General features: G+C 40.3%; 1 protein-coding gene across 2 annotated transcripts in view; it reads left to right on the forward strand.

Moving 5' to 3' along the window:
• The window catches only part of astn1 (astrotactin 1), a 274669-nt gene that overhangs the window by 239262 nt on the left and 14378 nt on the right, over nucleotides 1-21029 (forward strand). For both annotated transcript variants that reach the window (XM_036554076.1, XM_036554078.1), the window contains exons 20-22: nucleotides 11535-11670; nucleotides 19636-19736; nucleotides 20452-20635. In XM_036554076.1, coding sequence (XP_036409969.1) covers nucleotides 11535-11670; nucleotides 19636-19736; nucleotides 20452-20635 — 421 coding nt within the window. The remainder of the gene's footprint in view (nucleotides 1-11534; nucleotides 11671-19635; nucleotides 19737-20451; nucleotides 20636-21029) is intronic.

The raw sequence follows: 21029 nt of genomic DNA on the forward strand, positions 1-21029 counted from the left end.
CTATGCCCCCTCCACAAATTTAAAAATGGATCATAAAGCATTATTCAGACAGTGGTTAAAGCAAGCACCACAAGGATCAGGTTTGTTGCGATAAGCACATACATCAAGTTTGAAATGAATTGGGTATGGTTTTTAAATAAATCTGGGTACATGTGTGTATGACACAGAATTTTTGTAATACTGAATGCCAGTGGTTTGATCAGAGTGATGAGTCATGTCCTGACAGTGTCTGTAGGAGCAAGATTTCAGTGCTTCAGTTAAGTATGCATGCAGACTGCATTGTAAGCATGTTGTAAACTGTTTGGAGGGATGAGATTAGGCCAATTCAGAAGCCATCAGGATTCTGTCAGATCGCTTTGCCAATAACATGCTTTGACAGTATTGGCAGAGGGTACCAGCTCAAGATGAAGTCTTTATCAATGGTGCCTGTTTTCAAAGATTTCCCCGTTGGCTGCTGAAACAATCCTGGTATCAGTCACGTCGCAATTCTAACAGTAAACAAAAAGATGAGAAATGAGCATGCAGTTGTAGGTATTTGGTAGTTATTTGCCAGGTGTGAAAATGACAGTGTTACCTCTGTGAAAATATGTGGCAAGATGCTGGCACGTCCAGCTTCCAGATGGAATTCTGCAGCATTAGCTGTAGTGTTGAATTGGATTCATGCCCACTGTTTTCAACCTGATTATGCCCACTTGCGTTGAAACAGTTCAGTCCAGCCTCGAGAACTCCTTAAGGCCGTAACTACTGTCTCCGATATGATAAAACTGTAGTGTTGCCTGAATTTTATCCAATACCAGAGAATGAAAAGACTCACTTCTCCCTGAACAGTATATTTTATTGGATTTGCCACTTTGTCATACTTTGCCGTGCGTGTGTGCGTGTGTGTGTGTGTGTGTTACATATTTATTTCCCTTATTAAAAAGGATAAAAAAGATAATACAGAAAAAATGCATATTGGATCCTTTTTCTGTTTAAAAATATCATAGTGTAATACCTGTTTAGTGTTCAGTTAAGTCCAGTTCAGTTAATACATGGGATAAAATTAATTATTTGTTTGAAAATGTGTTTGCTGCCGATATAGCACCTCTAGTAAAAATGACTCAATGTACTATACATTTTTGATGTATTATTTTGGGACTACACCCTATTTTAAAGTTTTTGAAACCTGAGACACTGCTCCACCTGAAAAGGTGGTTTAAATTATGTTGAAGATGTATCATTTTCAGTATCAGAAGTGACTGAAGAGCAGAAAATTCTAAGGAATATGGCCTGGAGTGTAAATTGAACCATGATATAAACACTATATGCTTCAATTTCAGTCCCATGCACATCAAAGCTGTGGAGGGTCAGCAACAATCAGCCTTAAGGATTGATTGCTACCAAGGTTTCTCATGAAAATCTAAAAATCATTTCCACATCCTGATCTGAACAATCTAATGGTATGCGTATCCAGAAGGTCAGTTGAAATTGCAAATAAGATTTTGAAAATTTACGGTAGAATTCATTTGAGGTTGAGCATAACAGCAAGTTTGTATTTACAGGAGGTTTGGTATTACTGAGCCATTCTTACAATGTAGCTTTAATTTCAAAATTCTTGTTGACTTTGGAATATTATCACGATTCACATATTGAGTGAACATGTGTGTTCAAAGATCATTGCAATCTGACATATTGATAGTTTTACACCCATGTTATAAAACTTTCAAGGGAGTGCTCAGCTGTCTAACTCCATTATTGCATTTGACATTAAGCTTAGCCAGGTTGCCACCATCTCTCACTCCACCTCACACTACTGCATGAACAAAGGGACGGCTAAAAGGAGGAAAGTGGGATCAAATGCAGCCGACCGCCCTGCAAACAGAGCTCTAACTCTGGAGTGCGACTCTGACAACCGGTAACAACAGCCGGGGGCTCCCAGGCAAATATTTAGGCTATTTGCATAATATTTACGTAATTTGGGCGGCAGGCGCCGTGAAGGGGGAATGGCCCAATCTGTGCACCCCACTTCCCTGTGCCTGGGGGACTGGGAGCCCAGATAAATTGTAAACAATTTGGTAGCAGTACGTGAAAACAACTGCAATGTATAAACACTCAGCGATCACATCCACCGTGCCACTGTGTGCAATGGTTTTCAGCAGGCTGCTGAGCCTGTTGTTATAGAATCATCGGAGTGCACTCTGAACAGAGTGCTGTTGAGCAGGTGTGTTAGAAAGAAGCTGTTCCATTATTAAGAGGGAGTGCAAACACATGGTCATAGATTGTGTTGCACATGTCTGCATATTCATATATATATCAAATCATACTGAGTAGGAGTGTTATGTCACCAGGTGTAGTGGAATCATCCTACAATACCAATATACATTCTTTGTTTATGTAAAAAGATGTTCTGTCAGTACTCTCAGGAGCTCCTCCGCATTTGGCTTTAATTAAAAATATACAGTCTGTAATTTATCTGCCTGTACCATTCTGATTGTATACCGATATGGAATTGTATGTCTATTAAGTGACACAAATACATTTTGCACTGTTTTGTAAATAAGTTACTCTAATTCTATTTGCTATCTTTTAATCCCCAGTAATACAAAATGATACACAGTTTGATGAATTCAAATAAAGCCATACAGTGAAACCTTCTGTAGTGTAAAAACTCTTTTTTTATCTGGAGTCTGTGTAGCTTGGCATTTCAAAATGTGTGGAAATTAGGGTAAAAGAAGTAATTCATACATAATGCATGTATAAAATGATAAAAGTACTGCAGCATACTGCAAACTGAAGTGCAGAGTTCATTACAGCATAGCATGACATTTCAACACTCCATATGACAAATGACTATATTACACGTTCATTTATATGAAAAGGTTTAAAGTACGGCTTTTTTTTCCTCAATTCCAGTTTATATGTTGAAACATACATGTTATTATGCATACATTGCTGAAAAAATAATGGCCTATTAAAGTAATTCCCCACAGTAACTTCTTTGATAAATGCTTTATTTTAAAATGCTTCGAATACCGTTTTTTTTTTACTATTTCGTAAATGTCTTTATTTTAGTTATAATGAAGTAAGCACATATGTGTTCATTCGGAGACCATACTGTAGGTGGGAAATGGGATCTGTATTTCACAGCTGCAGTACAAAGCACACACAGCAGTGGCAGATGGTAAGATCATGGGTGGCAGGACTGCAAAGGAAATTTATTTGAATAATTGTATTTCTGGGGTGAAGTTGTCCAGGAGTAGCTACATTATTCATCCTACCATGTGCAAATAATTTTTAATTGACTGTTCAAAATATGTTGATTTCCTCATATCTCTACAGACCACTGCTGCTGTTGTTTGGGTCTTTTTAAACAAACAGTTAAGTCTCCTCTAATCTGGCATAAAATAGTGGCGAAAATGATCATAGTTACCATAAGCTAGTGTGCTGTGTTCGGAAATCAAAAATGAAAATAAAACAAAAACAAAACAAAAATGAGCATAGAAACCAAACCAAAATGCCTTTTTTAGATGTGAAACTCAAAGCCAAGAAAGGTTAAAGCATTCTCCACTATTGAATTCCAATTGACCTGTTTATAACTTCATGTGTTCTCCCATGAATGGCTTTCAGGTGTGTATCTACTTTCCATCACTTGCACCTCACTATATATGGCATCATTTAGGGTTTTATCATTTGGCAGTTTTTGAGAAGGCAGTATTGACAATAATTCTTAAAATAAGAACATGAGCAAACATCAATAATGCAATGATCTTTCATAGTGGTTTGGAAAGCTGCCTTTGCAACTAAAGGAAAAAGGTAATATGATTGATTTACAACACACTGATACAATTATACAAAAATGCCGTGCCGTTTTTCATATCACTGCGTGAAATTTGGCCTTGTTTGTGTTCTCCACAGTATCAAGGTCAGACAGCATTCTCCTATGGTGATCTGTGCTGTAATTCATTCCACCTTGTTTCAGGCGAGTTTTACAGATAATAGCAAACCCACATGTGATTGCAGCATTTCAGTGTCGCCTGCAGAGCACAATGGGAGAAACAGTTCAAATGAGGCATGAATTAAGACACTATGGCAAGTGAGGCCTTCTGAATTCAGTTTGATCAAATATAAATGTATTCATGGGATGTGTTTTCTCAAATTTGCTGTTTGTTTTTCCACCCATGCACATTACATGCCGTGAGCATAATTGATTGCCTTGATCAATGGTAATTGTGTTATTTCACGGCCTGCATGTGTGGTCTTCCTCAACCTCCTCCAATCAATTGCTTTTTTGGTAGGCCCAGCTTTCCTTTAATCCTACTTTGGAGTGTGAGCGGGCCAAACCATCACGTTTGGTGCTGTTTGAAAAGCTTCAATTTTGTTGAATTTCAGGAAAAAGAACAGCGATCATCACATTGTAATTAAAGGCGAAATAAATTCGGTGTGTGTTGCGCCATGACGTAGATGGCAGAGGCAGCGTTGTCTGGCTGCCTGCAGGAGAACGAGGGCAGATTGAAGTGTTCTCCTTTTGGGCTGCCCAAGCCGTCTAAGGTGTGCAAATACGCAACCCCTTCTTCCTCAGCTACAACTGGGGATTTATTTCCTCTGTTGCTCTGAAAGAGATAATACTTTCCATGTGGGTGTTCAGGTCTGTTAATCATTTTTATCCGGAAAGTGCCAAGAATCGATGCACTACAAACTGTTGTCGTCCATCTCTCGCCTTTTGTTCGTATCAAAATGGACAATGAGAGCCAGATGTTATTTGTTGAGTCTTTACATGGCTGCCAACAGTGCTGATACCTAGCAGTCGCCACTTTAATAGAACTGGTAATATTCCCAGCGCTTTGGACACGGAGAGCCCTCTGTGATGAATTTGTGAATTTTCAAGTTGAAATGTTTACCTGTTTATGAACAAAAGAACCTCTGTGTGTGTTCAGGCAAGGGAAATCTTGGCTGCTCTGTGACGGCAGTAAAGACAAGCTCTGAGCTGTAGGTAAGGTAGCACAACTATTTTTCTTTCTTTCTTTCTCTCTCTCTTTCACGCTACAGATCAAAGCTCATGGGTCCCTTCTTGCAAAAAGCAATTTCCCTCTCATAATGAATTTATGAGATTTCTGCTTCTGTAGTAGATAATTAGAATCTGATATATGCACACACTCACATTTGTGACTTACCTGGTGGAAGACTGGATATGTGTTGAGGCATGGAGATATGGTGGATCTCACAGGAAGAGTGTTAAAAGGTGCCAGGACACCAGACTCCTGACATCTAGTAGGCCGAGGTCAGATTTAGGAGCTGCTTCACCCCATGGTGACTCTCTCTTAGTGGTCCATGCCAAGGAATACACTCCTTTCCCCCTGGTTCCTTGGAAAAGCAACAAAGCTGAGTCTCATTGCCAGAACTACATGCTCAAAACCAAAACGCTCCTGAGCCATTTTTCTCCACTGCTTCTGGAGCAAACACGACTGAAAACAATTCTTTAAAATACATTGCCCTGACTGACATATTTCTTTCATTCCCTCTACATGCATGTGAATGTTTGCATTCAATAAACGGTTTTGTAATGTCCTTTTAAGAGGGAAAGAAGATCATGTTTTTTGCCATTTTACACCGCCAAAATGCTGGATCAGTTTTAATGGAAACTTTCACTTAATGTAATTGAATATTGTATTCCATCTCAAATGTTAATACTAGGGACAATGCAATGTTCTATTTTTACTGGTGAAAAATTGAACTGCTTCAAAGTGGAAAGAGGTAGGTGAGGCTGCACGCAATGACCATCTGAGAGGAAAATGTTACACTGAGAAATGAAGAAGGATTCCGCCCAGCTTGTTTGTTTGTGTTTAATTCTGGACATCTGGTCAACTGTACAAAACTGTTAAATGCAAGCCCACATGAATGAGACTGTCTGCTAAGTGAATGGTATAAAGGAGGAGGTATTTGGGGTCAGATGTCCAGCTTTCATGTCTTTGCTGAGATGGCTCAGTACCTGCATCATACATCTCCCTTGGCTGGAGCTTTATCATCATAATAATAACTAAAAATGTAAAATGCTCTTGTAACAACTGTTCATTTGAAATAATTCCACCTAGATGGCATTGCTTCTAAATAACTGTGTATATCAACATATGAATAATTCCATTGGCAAAAAACTTGGATACTCTAGGAGTAGGCATCAGATGAAAGGAAACATTTGTGGGGAAAATGGATCATAACTTTAACATAACTTCATGGCAGCAAAAGCATATGGCTTATGGACACAAAGTTCACCGAACAGGTATTTCCCTTCAGACTAGCTGCACCAAGTTTCATTTAATTTAAAGAAATTTTGTAGCATTTGTGGCCTTGCAGCCATACTTGCAGTTAGATAAGCTGTGGAGGCCATATTGTTTTAATTAGGAAGTTCAGAAAACAGTTCTGTGTAAATTTAATAAACCTAATGTGTAAATATAATAAATCTAATATCTGAGAGTCCGCAGATCTGTACTGAGTTTTGTGCAAGCTGGGTCACAACTAGCTAATATCAGACCCAGTTCAAATATCAGTTCCGAAAAATATGTTATGGTATGGGGGAATACGTGAGCAATGTTTCAGGCCATTGTGAGAAAAAATGTATTTTCAAATGGCTATTGCCCTACCATTTGATGAATAAGCTCTATGCCGATGGATTCAGCATTTAGCATAGCTTCCTACCTGCCAGACTTTTTTTTAGCAATCTTCATCAGAGACAGTTGCAGACGGATAATAAGAAAAATAAAACCAACAATAACTGTGCCTCACACCATAGGTGTTTGGCCCCAAACAATATTAGGCAGGTTCAAAGCCCCAGTGCGATCCTTCTGGCTTGCCCTGCTAAATAGCAGAGTAAAATATGTAATTTGGTCCAAGAATCATAAAGGGAAAAGTTACTTTTTTTAAGGAGTCTTAAGCAGGAACGGGCAGTTAGATAGGCATTAAAAAGAAGGAATCTCAGGCAGGGCTCCACCACTCTGGGTGTTTCGCTGTGAAAAATCGAATGAGACTCTAAAGCTGGAAGAGGATGAAATGCGTAAATCCCGTCCGATTTGTCAAAGCCTTATCAGAGGTGTAACATTTGAGAGAGGGCTTAGACAAGAGCTGGAGACCGTGCAGAAATGACATTTCAAAAGGATGCTTGGGAACTCAAGGGGTTTTTTTTGCTCTGATTCCATGCCATGAAAAGTAGCTCAAAAAAGTGAGTTTATCACTTCTTTTGAAAGTCATGGTGAGCTGTCCAGCTATTTTGAGAAAGCACCTGTCACAATTTTATGAATTTGTTTTTGCTCCATAGGCTCCTTTTTTTTCGGCTTGTCAATTGGGGCTAAGATCGCGAGGAATGTTTCTAATTATTTGAGACGACTTTTGTTCATAAAGTGAATACACGCAGCAATAAATCACAGGCCAACATTGCCTGCATTTATAGTGACATGAACAGGAGCAGAAGCCTCAAATTCAACCAAAGGAGTAAATGTAAGGCCATCCGTATTGGCATCTGTTTAGAAGTGAAGTAATATTTCGTGAGTTTGGGGGGGCAGAATGTTGATTGCAACATCAATACACAAGAAAGACCAATCACCATAATTTGGCATGGGAGAGCTCCATTACCCAAACATATAAAGTTACAGTGCAAAAGGGAATTAATCTGGAAGACTCACTGTATTTTAAATTGATAAATGGATGATCATAATATTTCAAAGCTCTAACTATACAGCAAAGAAGTTGATTGTTTTAATAGGGCATGTCCACTGGAATTAAAGACAAATTGCTGCAACCCTGAAACACAAGAATGTCAAAGTGGTTTGACATCATGCAGTCATTTGCGTCAATGCTGAGCTGATTGGTAATCAGTGATGTTTTGCAGAAAAGTGGCTTACAGGTAAGAAAGGGGCTCAGGGGTTGTGGCTTGTCTTACACTCTACACTTAAACTGTACACAGCCTTGTGGAAACAGTTGTTTAGTTGCCCAGAAAATTATGGTACGATTCTGAGGGTCTGGTTTACAACAATGCAATGTGAAGTGCATCTTGATTCCTCTGATAGGTTTAAAGGAGGATAATCTGCAGGAAGGAAGCTGGCGCAAACTGCCTGGAGCCTGCTGGCATAGCAGCTCACCCTCCTAATGATGGCGTAATAGCAGAGGCCCTTTTATTTGCTGTCAATCCAGATCCACACCATTTGTGAGCCACTCAAATACTTAAAAAGGACAACCACAAAGAAACATACAAAGAAAACAGAACTGCAGAATCCTATTCTTCACACACATACACAAAGATGTTGATTCATAGAACTGGAGCTTTGAAGACTTAGAGAATGTACATCAACCCCACCACAGCCTTCCCTTGGTTTGTTATAGCAACACAGCACCAAACCTTGAATATTTTTATTTCCCATTAATGGCTTTCCACTCCTCTCTCCAGGTCCTAATTGGCTCCAAGCTTTCCTCTCCCTGCCCCCAGACAGATAATACAGCCTTCTGCAATGAATGTAATAAGTGACACCATCCTTCGCAAAGTCAGTTTTCATTTCCATCAACTGCATTTATTCACCTACAGTCCTCCGTAAGTCTCTGCACTGGGTAAATATATCGCATTGACAGATTGCCTCCTTTTTTTGCAAGTCAAGTTTTGCTGGCTCCTGTCAGGATATTTGTACCAGGCTGTGACCCAGAATTTGAAGTGGGTTTTTGAATGGACACACTGGGCGGCCGCTTCTGAGACTTACCGTTGCAGGTGGGCTCTTCCCGGGCTAACAGCACATGTCTCTCTGACGCATGGAAGCCAGCTGGAAAAACACCTTCCCCCACTTGCGCTTTAATGAGAACAAGCAGGGCGTTTTTATTTCAGCTCATCGGGGTAAAGTTTCTTTAGGGTCTTTATTTGCGTTTGCGGATTAAGATCGCGGGATGATTTATGCAGCGCACCTCGCATGAAACCGAAAACGGCAGAGCGCCCCCGGTTGAAATGTCAGGCCCTGGAATCGGACGGACAAAGTGTAAATTTATTCAAATTCGCCAGAGTCGCCGGTCCTGCAGGGCCTTTGCCGTGCCCACCCAATTAATGCAGCGGAGAGGTTGAGAAAACATCGTTTCCACATTCATGTTTATTTCAGATGTCGACCTGGTCGCTGCGCCAGCCAGCACTTTTTCTGATTAACGAAATCCTTATGCGCCCTCATTTGTAACCCACCAGCCAGGGCAGCCTCTAAACCCATGCTGTAAGACAGAAAGAATGTCTGCAGAAGAAGTAGGTGTTTGGGTGATTATATGAACTGAATTTTCTTGTATCTAATCCTGAACACATTTGTGACATATCTTCCATTTTAGCTTCTTGTCCTCTTCATTATTCATGTCAAGCATATTTGGGAATGCTAAGAGAGGCAAGCCCACGGGTCTCCGCGAGCACAAGCAATATGGATTCATGCCATGCTGGGGTCATTTACTCAGTGGACAGTTTGTAATATTTTGACTTTGATGTTGCTGGATTGAATCTATACAAAAGGCAGCATGTGGCTGTTTGATCTTGATGATGCTATGTAGCGTTGAGTGAGGTATAAGTCCTTTGAACAAATGCGTTGCTTCATTTCAGAGGAAAGGCGATTACATGAGATCGCCTTATTTCTCATTAGGTTGATATCTGATTCTCTGCAATGCCAAAATAAACTTGGAAGCGCATAAGCCAAACTCTATGATATCATTCATTTTTTATTCAGCTGTGGGCTGACACTTTAATTGAAGTGGTTTTACTGCATAACCATTCTGTTTTTCAAATATGTATCCCAGAGCCCTCATCTGCTTTGAAGTGTCATTTTGGTTTGAAAGAATCCATTTTGGGGTGGCAGGTATGCCATCCACCAAGTTATTGGCTGAAGAGGCGTACCCCATACCTATACAGTCATGAGAGTCAGACCTTAGGGTTTCTTACATAAATAACCACGATGACTCTGAAATCTTGTTCATTCCAAACATTAACATTCTATATAATCTCATTGGAACATATAGAGTGTGGACATTATGCCACAGCCACACAATGAATGCCCAAACTTGGACCATTTTCACTTTCCTCCTTATCGTTATTCTTCTTCTCCATCTTAATTTTGCAGCGTCATCATTGAAAATGTTCCTCGTTTATTTATATATCTTTCCATGGATGTCACCTGTTATTCAGCTAATTGCCACATCTGTGAATTGTAGCCAGCAAACTAAACTTAAGATTAAACTAAAAGATTAATAATTATGCTAACATTGTAATGTAACCTTAACAGGCCACAAAATATTTATAAAAAATTTAAAAGCCAACTAAATTGAAGGCTGACTATTGCGTACTCTGGACAAAAAGAGGACAGATCTTATTCAACCAGTGAATCCCTCTTTTCAGCATTTCTAAAATACTTTCTATCTATCATTTCGATTGTAACAACAACATCATCCTGTGTGTTAACTCACAACAGGTAGCAAGGTTAAAAGGTAGGCCTCAGCATCCTCTTTTTCACAGCCACAACTTACTAGGTGAAAAATCATCAACATCAAATGGCACATCACCTAAATTGCCAATAACTGTGTTGGCTAGGTTGTTAAATTGCAATCTAGCCACACTGTTAGCTACATAATATTATTTTCAGACAGTCCAGCACTCCAGCTAGCTTGCAATCTACATCAGTAGATAGGTAGCTATGGAGCAGGATAGCTAAGTGTGCCAGTCACTAGGGTGCAGAGTTTTAAATTGTGAATTAAACTGTGTTTGTCTCTCAAGGCACTGCTACTCACTACTTTAAAGTCAAAGCATATGCAAATGGCTTTTAATACTCTACATTTATTTAAAAACCATGTCCTGTGGATAGGGAAATCTGAGAGAAGAAACAGCTTGTCAGCAGCTGCATGATTTACAAGTAATTCTGTCTCGGTGTCAGTATGTAAGGCTTCTGTGAATCTCACCCTTCCGATTGGTTGAATCCTTTTTTTCTTTTTCATATGGAGTAGTATTATGTTTTCTGTGGATCAGATAACAGTCCTTCCATTCTGTGAAATTCTAAACTTGCTGTGATGACTTTGATTAGTTACTTTGAGTTAAGCCATTAGAAAGCATTGTATTTTAGAAGCCAACTACAGTAGCTAACTAAAGTAGCTTATTTTATGCCTGTTTACTGGCTCCATAGTGAGCTATATTAATATCTTAATATCTTAAATGGTAAGATTGAAAAAAACGCACAAAGAACCAACTTACAGTGCACAATATATTTGTTGGAAGCACTGCATAGGTTTGCTTTGAAATAGTGCTTGATTGGTTTGTGTGAATTAATGTCACCCCAGTTGTTCAGTGTAACTTGTCTTCATTTTGATATCAATGATTTTGGCAGTGAACCTGTATTTGCAAGTCTTTCTTCTGATCTACAGAGAATAATGCTTACCATGTCTAAATAGCTTGCTATTCTGTGCGCTCAAAGCCTTGCACAGTATATCAGTTCTGATGCTGTGTCAGTGAAACTAGCATTCTGTTTTGAAATTCATGTGTGCAGTGTATTTAATGCCATTCCGTCCTTTTACAGAGACGATGTTGAGCTTTGTGGATGACATCCTGTCTGGGGCTAAGTCTCCATGTGTGATGCTGGGAGACATCCCTGACCTCCTGACATCCTCAATCAGCATGATCATCCGCTGTTTGGAGCCAGACACCACTTACATGTGAGTTCTTGTTGATTTACACCACCAACATGCAAGTTATTTATTATGCCACCTACATATATGCTCTGCAAGGTATAGCGCCTACATGTATGCTGTTTAACAGTCATACCACCTACAACTGTGTAGCCCTACACCATACATATGTTACCATATCTTTACATACATAGATGGTGAGCAGCCTTTCCCAACCCTGCAAGAAAACATAACCACTCAAATAACTAAATCTTAAACATTCAATATGACAGGCTCCTTTGCCATCAAATGTGGTGAGTAACAGTGTATTCTAGAATCTCTATGTTAATTCCGCACAGATCTGATAAGTTTCAGTATCCAGTGTGCATGCCAGCATCGGACATGTTTTTGTGATGATGGATTAAAATTAAACTGACGGCTGCAGTAGGGCGCGGCCTTAATGACGCACACATGTAAGGACGTCTGCTATAAAACGTGAGTTGCAGGACAGCAAAATTAACAATTAGATTATCGGTTGAAGGCAACACTTTTGTGTCCGTAATTTCAAATTACTTTTGATTTCAGGGGAGCAGTTAAAATTCACAGTGGTTCAATAAATGGGGTAAGGTTCTTTTCCATGCGATCAGTTCTGATCTGTTTTTTTTCTGGGGTCAGAGGTAGTGCTTGCAAATGGTTATGGTAGCCTTCATATCGCAGGCCCCTGAAAAGCTTGAGAAGGTCGTGTTCTTCCTTATGCGCAGCGAAGTGATGCGCGCTTTAGAGATATCCCCACCGGAACACAGCTGCAGCACAAGGCGCATCCTTGCTTCTCACACCCTGAGCGGTTCCATGAGTAACACGCTGCGTATGTCCTGTTATTAACAGCAACCTCTGTTTCCGAGCGATGCTCAGGTTGTGTCATTCTCCCTCTGTTCCGCTGTCTGTTGTGCAGAGGGGAATCTGAGATTTGGCCCGCTCTCTCTCTCTCTCTCTCTCTCTCTCTCTCTCTCCCTGGGATGCAGAGTGTAATCCGGTGGAAACTGCTAATGTTAAACACGGTATTCTTTTATGAGGAACATTCATTTTCTGCAGGGGGAAAGCCTGGAATCTCTCCCCAGTCGTGTTTATGCATTTCTTTAGGCAAAGTGAAGGCTCAAATTGGGGTGTTTTAAATATATTTCAGACAGCTGGGGAAGTGGCTCATGCTTTGGCATGGCTTGAAAGTGCGTCAGCGAGGCACTTAATGCTAATAGCAGAAACTGGAATCAAGAGATCAATGTGTTAAGAAAGGTTAGCGAGCAGAACACGGAAAAAAAGACAATCCACCCAGTGCAAAGAGAGTCTTCCAAGGGTGCGCGATCTCGAGGTGGGTGCGCTTGTCGCTCGTCTGTCAAATCGACTCCAATCCTTGATATCATTTGCAAAGGTGGAATGTGCTGCAGTACGCCCGGTTCAATTCAGATTCTCAAAACAGCAGAGAAGTTGCCTTCCAGCATGCAATCCAAGAACCAGAGATAAGAGCAATCTTAGCAGTAATGTGTGCAGTGAAGCTAGAAGGAGTCACCTGAAAAACATGAAACACAGACACAGTATCGGCTGCCATATACTCAACATTGGCAGCACAACATGTGCTCTTTCCACAAATCAAAACTAATGCTCATGCTCACACACATGCTAATACACCCAACTCTTATGATACTAGTTAAGTGCAATGGAAAAAAAAAAAAATAAATATAAATGAACATTGCAGCACAAGCTCTGGGTTGTAGAGTTGCGAGGGAGGGTGACGTCATGCAATGCCAGGAGACCTGCTATCTGCAAAATATCGTCTGACAGCAATCCTCTTTTTTGTAGGAGGATAACACCATGAAGGGAAGGTAGCTCAGGGGAAACATGTTTATTATTGCGATCGCCAGCGGCAGACTAGCAGATACCATGACCACATGGGTACATGCATCATCCCACATGTGAAGCACACATGACCCGACACACGCAAGAGGCGTGCACATGTGAGAGGGAGGACATCGTTCATTAAGGTTTTCCCACAGGTGATAGCCTGAAGGACTCTTTCATCACCTTTATCAGACTCCAACCACAGCAGCCTGAAAATGTAAAGAGTTGCATACTGTTTTCAATGGTTAAACATACATTCAGCCACCTGTCAATACATCATTTGTCCTCATCATTTAAGATCCTGACATATGGTACACTGATGGATGCCTGATCATCTGAAATCTAACTGCACTTAGGCTAATTGCTCTGAGTTGAATTAGGGTCGATGTCTACCTGTCTGTTAAAGAGGGATCATAGTTATATTTGATTGGTTCTGTTAGTGTGTACTGAATGATGGCAGGGTGAGGAAAATGCTGATGCTTCTCTGTGTATAAGGATCCTGAGCTGTCACATTTGTGCCAGGGTACAGATTTGTTTGTGGAAAGTGCTGTAGTAAGTAATGGTCAGAGAGGGAGCCTTATAACAATGTACTGTTTTAATAGGGTATGTATGAATTATGTATAATACAAGAAAAAGGAATTTGGGTGTATATTTAAAAAACATGTGCAACAGTTTTCATATGTCAATAATTCCATGTGCAAATAAACAAACCTAAAGTAGATAAATCCATAATAAAATATGACATAATTTCATGAAATATTTTTGTAATATTATGGACAATAATTGCATTACGTGTTGTTATTTCATGTCTGACAGTGTCATGTAAACAGTGTTAAACACCCAATTAGTTAATTGTTAGTGAATTAAATAAAATCATAAATTTAACTGAATGAGCTCCACCCAGATTCAGCCAGTATTTGCCTGCCCATACTTGCCATGAGGTTAAGGTTATGGTGTAGGTCACCTTTGGATGAAATCATTATGAGGTCAGTGCCGTCTCTGTGGCCTATGGGGTCACTCCTCTGGGCTCATGGGGCAGTGCGTACTGAACGAAGATGTGGAGCGGTCAGCGGTACGCTCAGGGGTCAGTGCACATGAAATGACGGCACCGTGAACGCGTCTTGACCGTCCACACAATCCCCCCCGGCACCCCCCCCCCCCCCCCCCCAACACGTGCAGCCGATTACCTCACAAACGCTTCCGAAACAAGGGGCCAGACCGGAGAGATTAGACAGTGAAGAAATGGCTGGAGGATATCACCTCTCCAAGTGTGTGTGTGTTTTTTTCCTTTTCGGTTGTTTTTTTTTTGATGTACAGACAGTACGCCACCCGAACGCACATACATGCTCCCTCCCGCATGGCGTCGCACCGCCGGTCGGCCCTCTCGCCTCAGGCTCATTTATCACAGGGCGTCATCTTCCAGGGCTCACCTTCAAAGCGGTTCTTTGCGTCTCCCTTCTTTGCCGTTGGGTAATGGGACTGTTGCACGTGCACATTGCACAGGAGAGTCGGCACAAATCCTTCTTTGTCATGTCGGTTAGCGCAGGTGGCGGAGGAGGGAGTGAGCTTTTGAAGTTGTGGAGGGAGAAAGACAAGCTGTCAACGGCTATTCTTATGCGCAGCATTTGGATCAAATATCATGTGTCCGAGCGAACTTTTCACACTAATTGACGTTTACGTCTGCAGCAGGGTTAGCGGGTTTCATTCCACCACAAATGTTGATTGTCAAACTGAAGGCTGGGTTTGAACAGTAGTCAAACCATCTGCGATTCCAGTACTATATCAGTTGCTTTTTGAAGCTATCTTCCCGTACTAAACCAGTGCTGTCCAGCATCTCTGGAATAAGAGTCAGTGACCACTGAGCTGCATTTAAAACTCTTTTCTTTCCCAGCAGCATGTAGGAATGAGGCAACCCTCTTACCTCCAGCCAGGGCCATTGCCCACAGGGTTATTTTATTCTTTGTGAAAGGGAGCTAAACTTACCCCTTACAGATTAAATACAAGCAATGCTTACAGCAAAATATGCACTACCACTTTTTCTTTTTTGAGCATTTTGTTCATCTTGGATCAAACCGTACAGTATTTCTCTTCTTCAGTCCATAGGTTTAGAGGATCGGTGGCACAGAGGAGGCTGTAGGTAGTAGTTGTTTATGCAGATATCCACTAGATGGAGATATGATTCAACATTATCTTTACGAGCTGTTCTGTATATTCGGTCCGTACGTTCTTAGGCCTACAATAGGTTACATTTCTATTTCAATAGAGTTAGAATAGATGATATCTTCTCCTTATAAAGTGGCACAGTGCTCTCTCAGTGGTGAAAAACATTTCTGGTGTTACTGCACTGTATATATCATCATTAAATGCCAAGGGCCCTGAGAAACATATGTGTCAGTTATTATATAATGAAATACAAGGACCCTCCTGTTTTGGCCCAAGTGGAGTCCATATGAATTGAAATATAAGGTATGCATTACATAATTTGCACACTGAAGCAATTTGGAATTATTTTGTGCTGGAGTTCACTTGTTTTTGGGAGGGCTGGCTTCTATTTGTCTTACCTAAATGCTCACATGAGTTTTATTTTATCAAGGGAGACATATATTATACAAATGTGTTTGTCCTGGTCTCTATCCAATCGAAGGTATACATTGACAATATATTAAACAGATTAACTGAGGACATGTTTTATGAGGTACCAGGGTATCCCATGAAATAAATGAACAGCAAACAGTGGAAGTGTAGTGGTGAGTTCCATGACAGGGTTATGAGTGACAGTTTCCTTGTGTAACTGTGCAACTGTGTTCACAGAGAGGGTAATGGGGAAAATTCAATATGCCTCTTAAGGGTGTGATCTCCATCCTTTGGTAAGTAATCAGAGCAGATACTCTTTGCTGAAGGAAGATGAAAGTGTCAATTTCTCAGGTAGAGGTGCTGCATGATATATTGGTAAATATAATCTTGACCTGCAGACAGTGGGTTCATATCTTATGTTGATGCTGTAATAGCTTCAACTATTCAAAAAAAAAGGTTTTTTTTGTTGTTTAACCATAGTTTTCAAGTAAAATAACAAACAAAAAAGCCAACTGGATAAATGGGTTATGACATCAAAGTTTGGAGTCAATTTAGAATTGTAAGTAGCCTGCATAATTGTATCCATTAAGTCATCGTAAGCAAATGTCAGCTTTGAAGGCTACGCGGGTTATAGGCTTAGGGTTATACAGACTCTCTTGGGCTTCTTTTGGTACAGTAGTGATGTAGAGAAAAAGAGGACTAGCAAATGATAGTTTTGGCTGGCTGTCAGCCTGTCACACATCAGTCAGGAATTTCTGTCAGGTGGGACAGAGAATGTCTTGCAGCTGTCTTTCTGATAATGTGATTTTTTAAATGTGTTCAAGTATGGTGTGAATTTAATTATATGGCTGTGAAACTAAATTAAATAGTAATGAATGTTAGTTGTCATCTGCTACAATGTGACTCGATAGCGAGTATGATAACGCATGACAAAATGTGGGCACAGTACCAACAATGTGGTTCCTTGACACATTAGTCCATATATTTATGCAGTAGTGTGCTTACATCCTGACACTGGTTCTAGGAAAAAAAGAGTCTTAAAATATTCATTTTCCCAAAATAAAACCTGGTTTGTTTCACTCCACTAAGTGTGCTTAGTATTTTTAAATAAAATCTTTGTCCCTTTCTCACCATAACTTTGGAACTCTCAAAGCTCACACCATTGTAAATTACCTAAATCTTCTATTGTTCATTTATCAAGCACATAATTATAAGATCAGATTCAATTTAATAGATGCATTTGGGCTGCCCAAGTGGCTCAGTTGACAGATCTCTTATCTTGAGAGCAAGCTGAGCACTGTGGATCGGGTTCAATCCCAGACATATCAACAATGACCAGCAGCCCACAGTGGCAGAATAAACTGCCTTCATTCTGCCAGGTTAGGGTTGGAAATATGAGCAGGGTTTCCCCATCTCACCACTCTCGGGCACCTTGCAAGTCATGAGGATGGGTGGAGAAGCATCTGTCCTTCAAATGGATCCCACTACACTGTGGTATAGTGTGGGACTTTTTGTGTGAAAAATAGCCATTGGCTGCATACTAGAAATATTGTACTGAAACATTAATATTCCTGATTCAACTAAACTAAACTAAAGGTTTAGGAAAAGATGTAAAAGTGCCAGAGTGCCATTTAAATGTTATATTAAACATTAAACAGTGTGGCCACTACAAGCCAATTGATTTCAAAAGTTTAGGAATGACTTTAAAGTCAAAATAGTTGGCGGCACAGCCATTAAAGTATGTCAGATTATTTAGCTCTGCAGGGAGTTGTACGGGTTGAATATGATGGCCATTTCCTTATGTTGCTATACTGTCAGAATCACTGCTTGCAGCTATATTTTCTATTACTTGTGATTTAATATTATTGCAAAAAAAAATTAAATGGTAGCTAAAACTAGGAATGACTGAAGTATGCAATGATAACACAAGTGCTTTCAACAAAATTTATTTTTTTTCTTTCCATGCTTAAAGCACAATCTGTCTAAGTAGGTCAAACTTTGATTGATTCCAACTGTATCTCCATAATCCCACGAGTGTGTTCTTTCATGTGATATCAGATTTACACATGTGCAGACCATACTTATGTAGTTACAAGCTGTTATCTAGAGGAAAATGGGTAAGCATTGTAAAAACTACTGGGGTGTATAAGAGTGACAATCACGTCAGATTAAATGCTTAATAAATACAGATCTGTGCGCATGAAAGTAAAATTTCCGTTTTTCCCTTCTCTCTTCCTGCTTGACCAATGATATTGACGTGGTGAAAAGGCCTCCACAGGTCAGGGGAAAAAGTGAAATCCTACAGCTGTCAAAGGGAACCCACACACATGCAGGAGCATGCACAAGAGTACCATCATACTTGATCTTTTTCTCCGAGGCCTTTGATGTGCATTTTATTTTTTGGCAAAAGAGGGGATTACCAAGATGTTCTGTCAATCACAGCTCCTGATGTGAATTACAGAAGGAGGTTTACATCTAGCCTGTGGAAACTGTATGCTTGTGTGTTTATGTGTTTATATTTTTATATTTTTTTACCAATGCAACTGTATGTATATTGGGGTGTGCACTGTGTCAGGACATGAAGCATATTTTGAACCTTGTAATCTATAGATACATGCCAATACACAGCCCTGTGTATGAAAAGGAACTGCTGTTTTCTTTCTTTTCGAAATCCATTTAGTGCATCTCTGTCTATTGTTGAATGTAACACAGCATGATTTAAATTCAAGATTCTGATTCTGGCTCAGAAATAACTCTTTACCCTGCACCACTTTTGCTTCCATCAAACACATGTGACCTCTCAATTCTGATATAAATACCATTAACTCACCACAGTGTCAGAGATGTTGTTTTGAGAACTGTTGTAGCAGTGGAAGTCAATCTACTGAATGACATATTGAGTGCACTACTGTGAGGATTCATGAAAAACTTGTGTTTTGTTTATTTATAAGGAAGTTGTGATGTTATTGTGCTGCTACAATGTTGCAGTAACGTTCCGAGAATGCTCCGCCTGGATCCGCAGGGACGGATCACTTACGCAGTTTCCGCTCCGCAGATTAGCATCTCCAAACTGAATTAGCGCTGCTATTGTATTGCCACACCAGCGCACAAATATTTACGGAAGAGACCTGAAGCCCTGCGTCCTGCAGTCACGAAACATGGCGTGATTCTCTGGGCTGCCTCCACACGCATGTGTACGCCGCACACAGAGGACGGTAGAGGAGTGTATGTGTGGGATGGGCAGGGTTGTCCTCACACACACTGACTCACAGCTTTTGTTTGTTTTCAGGTGGATTGTGGCTTTTACTCTGTGTTGAGCAGTCAGGCACAGAATGTGCTACAACTCTGCCACAAAGTCATTGTGTTACAGACTTGCACCGTGCACTACAGGGTCACGAACAGTTCAGTATTAGACATCGTAGCAAGGCCTTACACATTCTTAAACAGAGCAACACACCTTCTTTCAGACACTTTTGACTGTGTAGCACAGTTGTGTGCATTGTGTTGTAGTCCTGCAAGTCTGGCTCACCTTCTGCTGTGGTGCAGGTTCAGACTGTGGGCAGTGGACAACACAGGCAGGCGTTCCAGCCCCAGTGAAATCACCATCAAGACGCCCTGCCCCGCCGTGGATGATGTGAAAGCACAAGGTGAGCATTGTGTTAAAACAGGGAGAAAACGTCACACATACAACATCTCATCATTCTTTCTCTCACAGCATAAATTTGTCATTCTTATGAAATCAGTGTTGTGATGGTCCTGGCTACAAATTTTAGAAAGATCACATTCAGTGCCTGTTTCCCTCTTATATTTTATTACATTAAGTTATTGTCATTTAGCAGCTGCTGTTACCCAGAGCGACTTTCATAGGTTACAATTTTACATGTTATCCATTGCTACAGCTGAACATTTACTGAGGTAATTCTGGATTAAGTACCTTGCCCTGTTGGTTATGAGCCCTGCTCCTTACCATTACATCACACTACTGCCCTCTTAAGTTTATTGCATTCAGTATGTTAACATTACATTTTATATCTTGATATTAAATAATAATTATTATAATAAAGAGATTAGGTAACATTGTATAATTATAAGGGATTCAGAAGTCAGAAGTAAAAAGATAATCACCTGCACATGGGTGATGCATTGTCTTACATGTTGATCTTGAAAAACAACCAAAAACACATTTGTGATAATAACCAAATAAATGTACATTTTTTGTCTCCCTTGTTTGTGGCTTGCCGGTTGCCACTGAAAAGGGAGACTATTAATAATTTCTCTGTGTCTTTGGTGCCTGCCTAATTGACACTTCCAGTGTCCCTGATCCATTTTGATACAATTTGTCCATCTCCTCCTCCCTCTCAGAGATTGCAGACAAGATCTATAACCTGTTCAATGGCTACACCAGTGGGAAGGAGCAGCAGACGGCCTACAATACCCTGATGGACCTGGGCTCCCCTGCACTGCACCGTGTGCTGTACCATTACAACCAGCGCTACGAGAGCTTCGGAGAGTTCACCTGGCGCTGTGAGGATGAGCTCGGACCCAGGTATTTATTTCTGTTCCTGTATCTGTCTGTCTGTCTTTTTGTCATTCTGTCACTCTCTCCTTAGTCCCCTATCTGTTCTTTCTTGCTCAGTTTCAATATATGTGTGAATGATCTCTTTGCATTTATTAAATTTCGTATGGTATCTTACCAAAGCTGACAACGTTACTGCATAACAGATTATGCACTGACAATAATAGGAATGATTTTACTGATGACACAAGAAATGAATAGACATGTTAATTATGACAGTTAATGGTTGGAGCTTTACAGAAGCTTTAAGAAAAAAAAAACAAAGGTCTTTTGTGTATGTGTCTGCATGGATTTCCTTGAATGGTAAAATAAGTGCAGGGTTCTATGAATGCAATCTCGACAACAAACAGAAATACTGACATCA

The sequence above is a fragment of the Megalops cyprinoides genome, chromosome 20 (assembly GCF_013368585.1).
Source record: "Megalops cyprinoides isolate fMegCyp1 chromosome 20, fMegCyp1.pri, whole genome shotgun sequence".
In the NCBI taxonomy this organism is placed as follows: Eukaryota; Metazoa; Chordata; class Actinopteri; order Elopiformes; family Megalopidae; genus Megalops; species Megalops cyprinoides.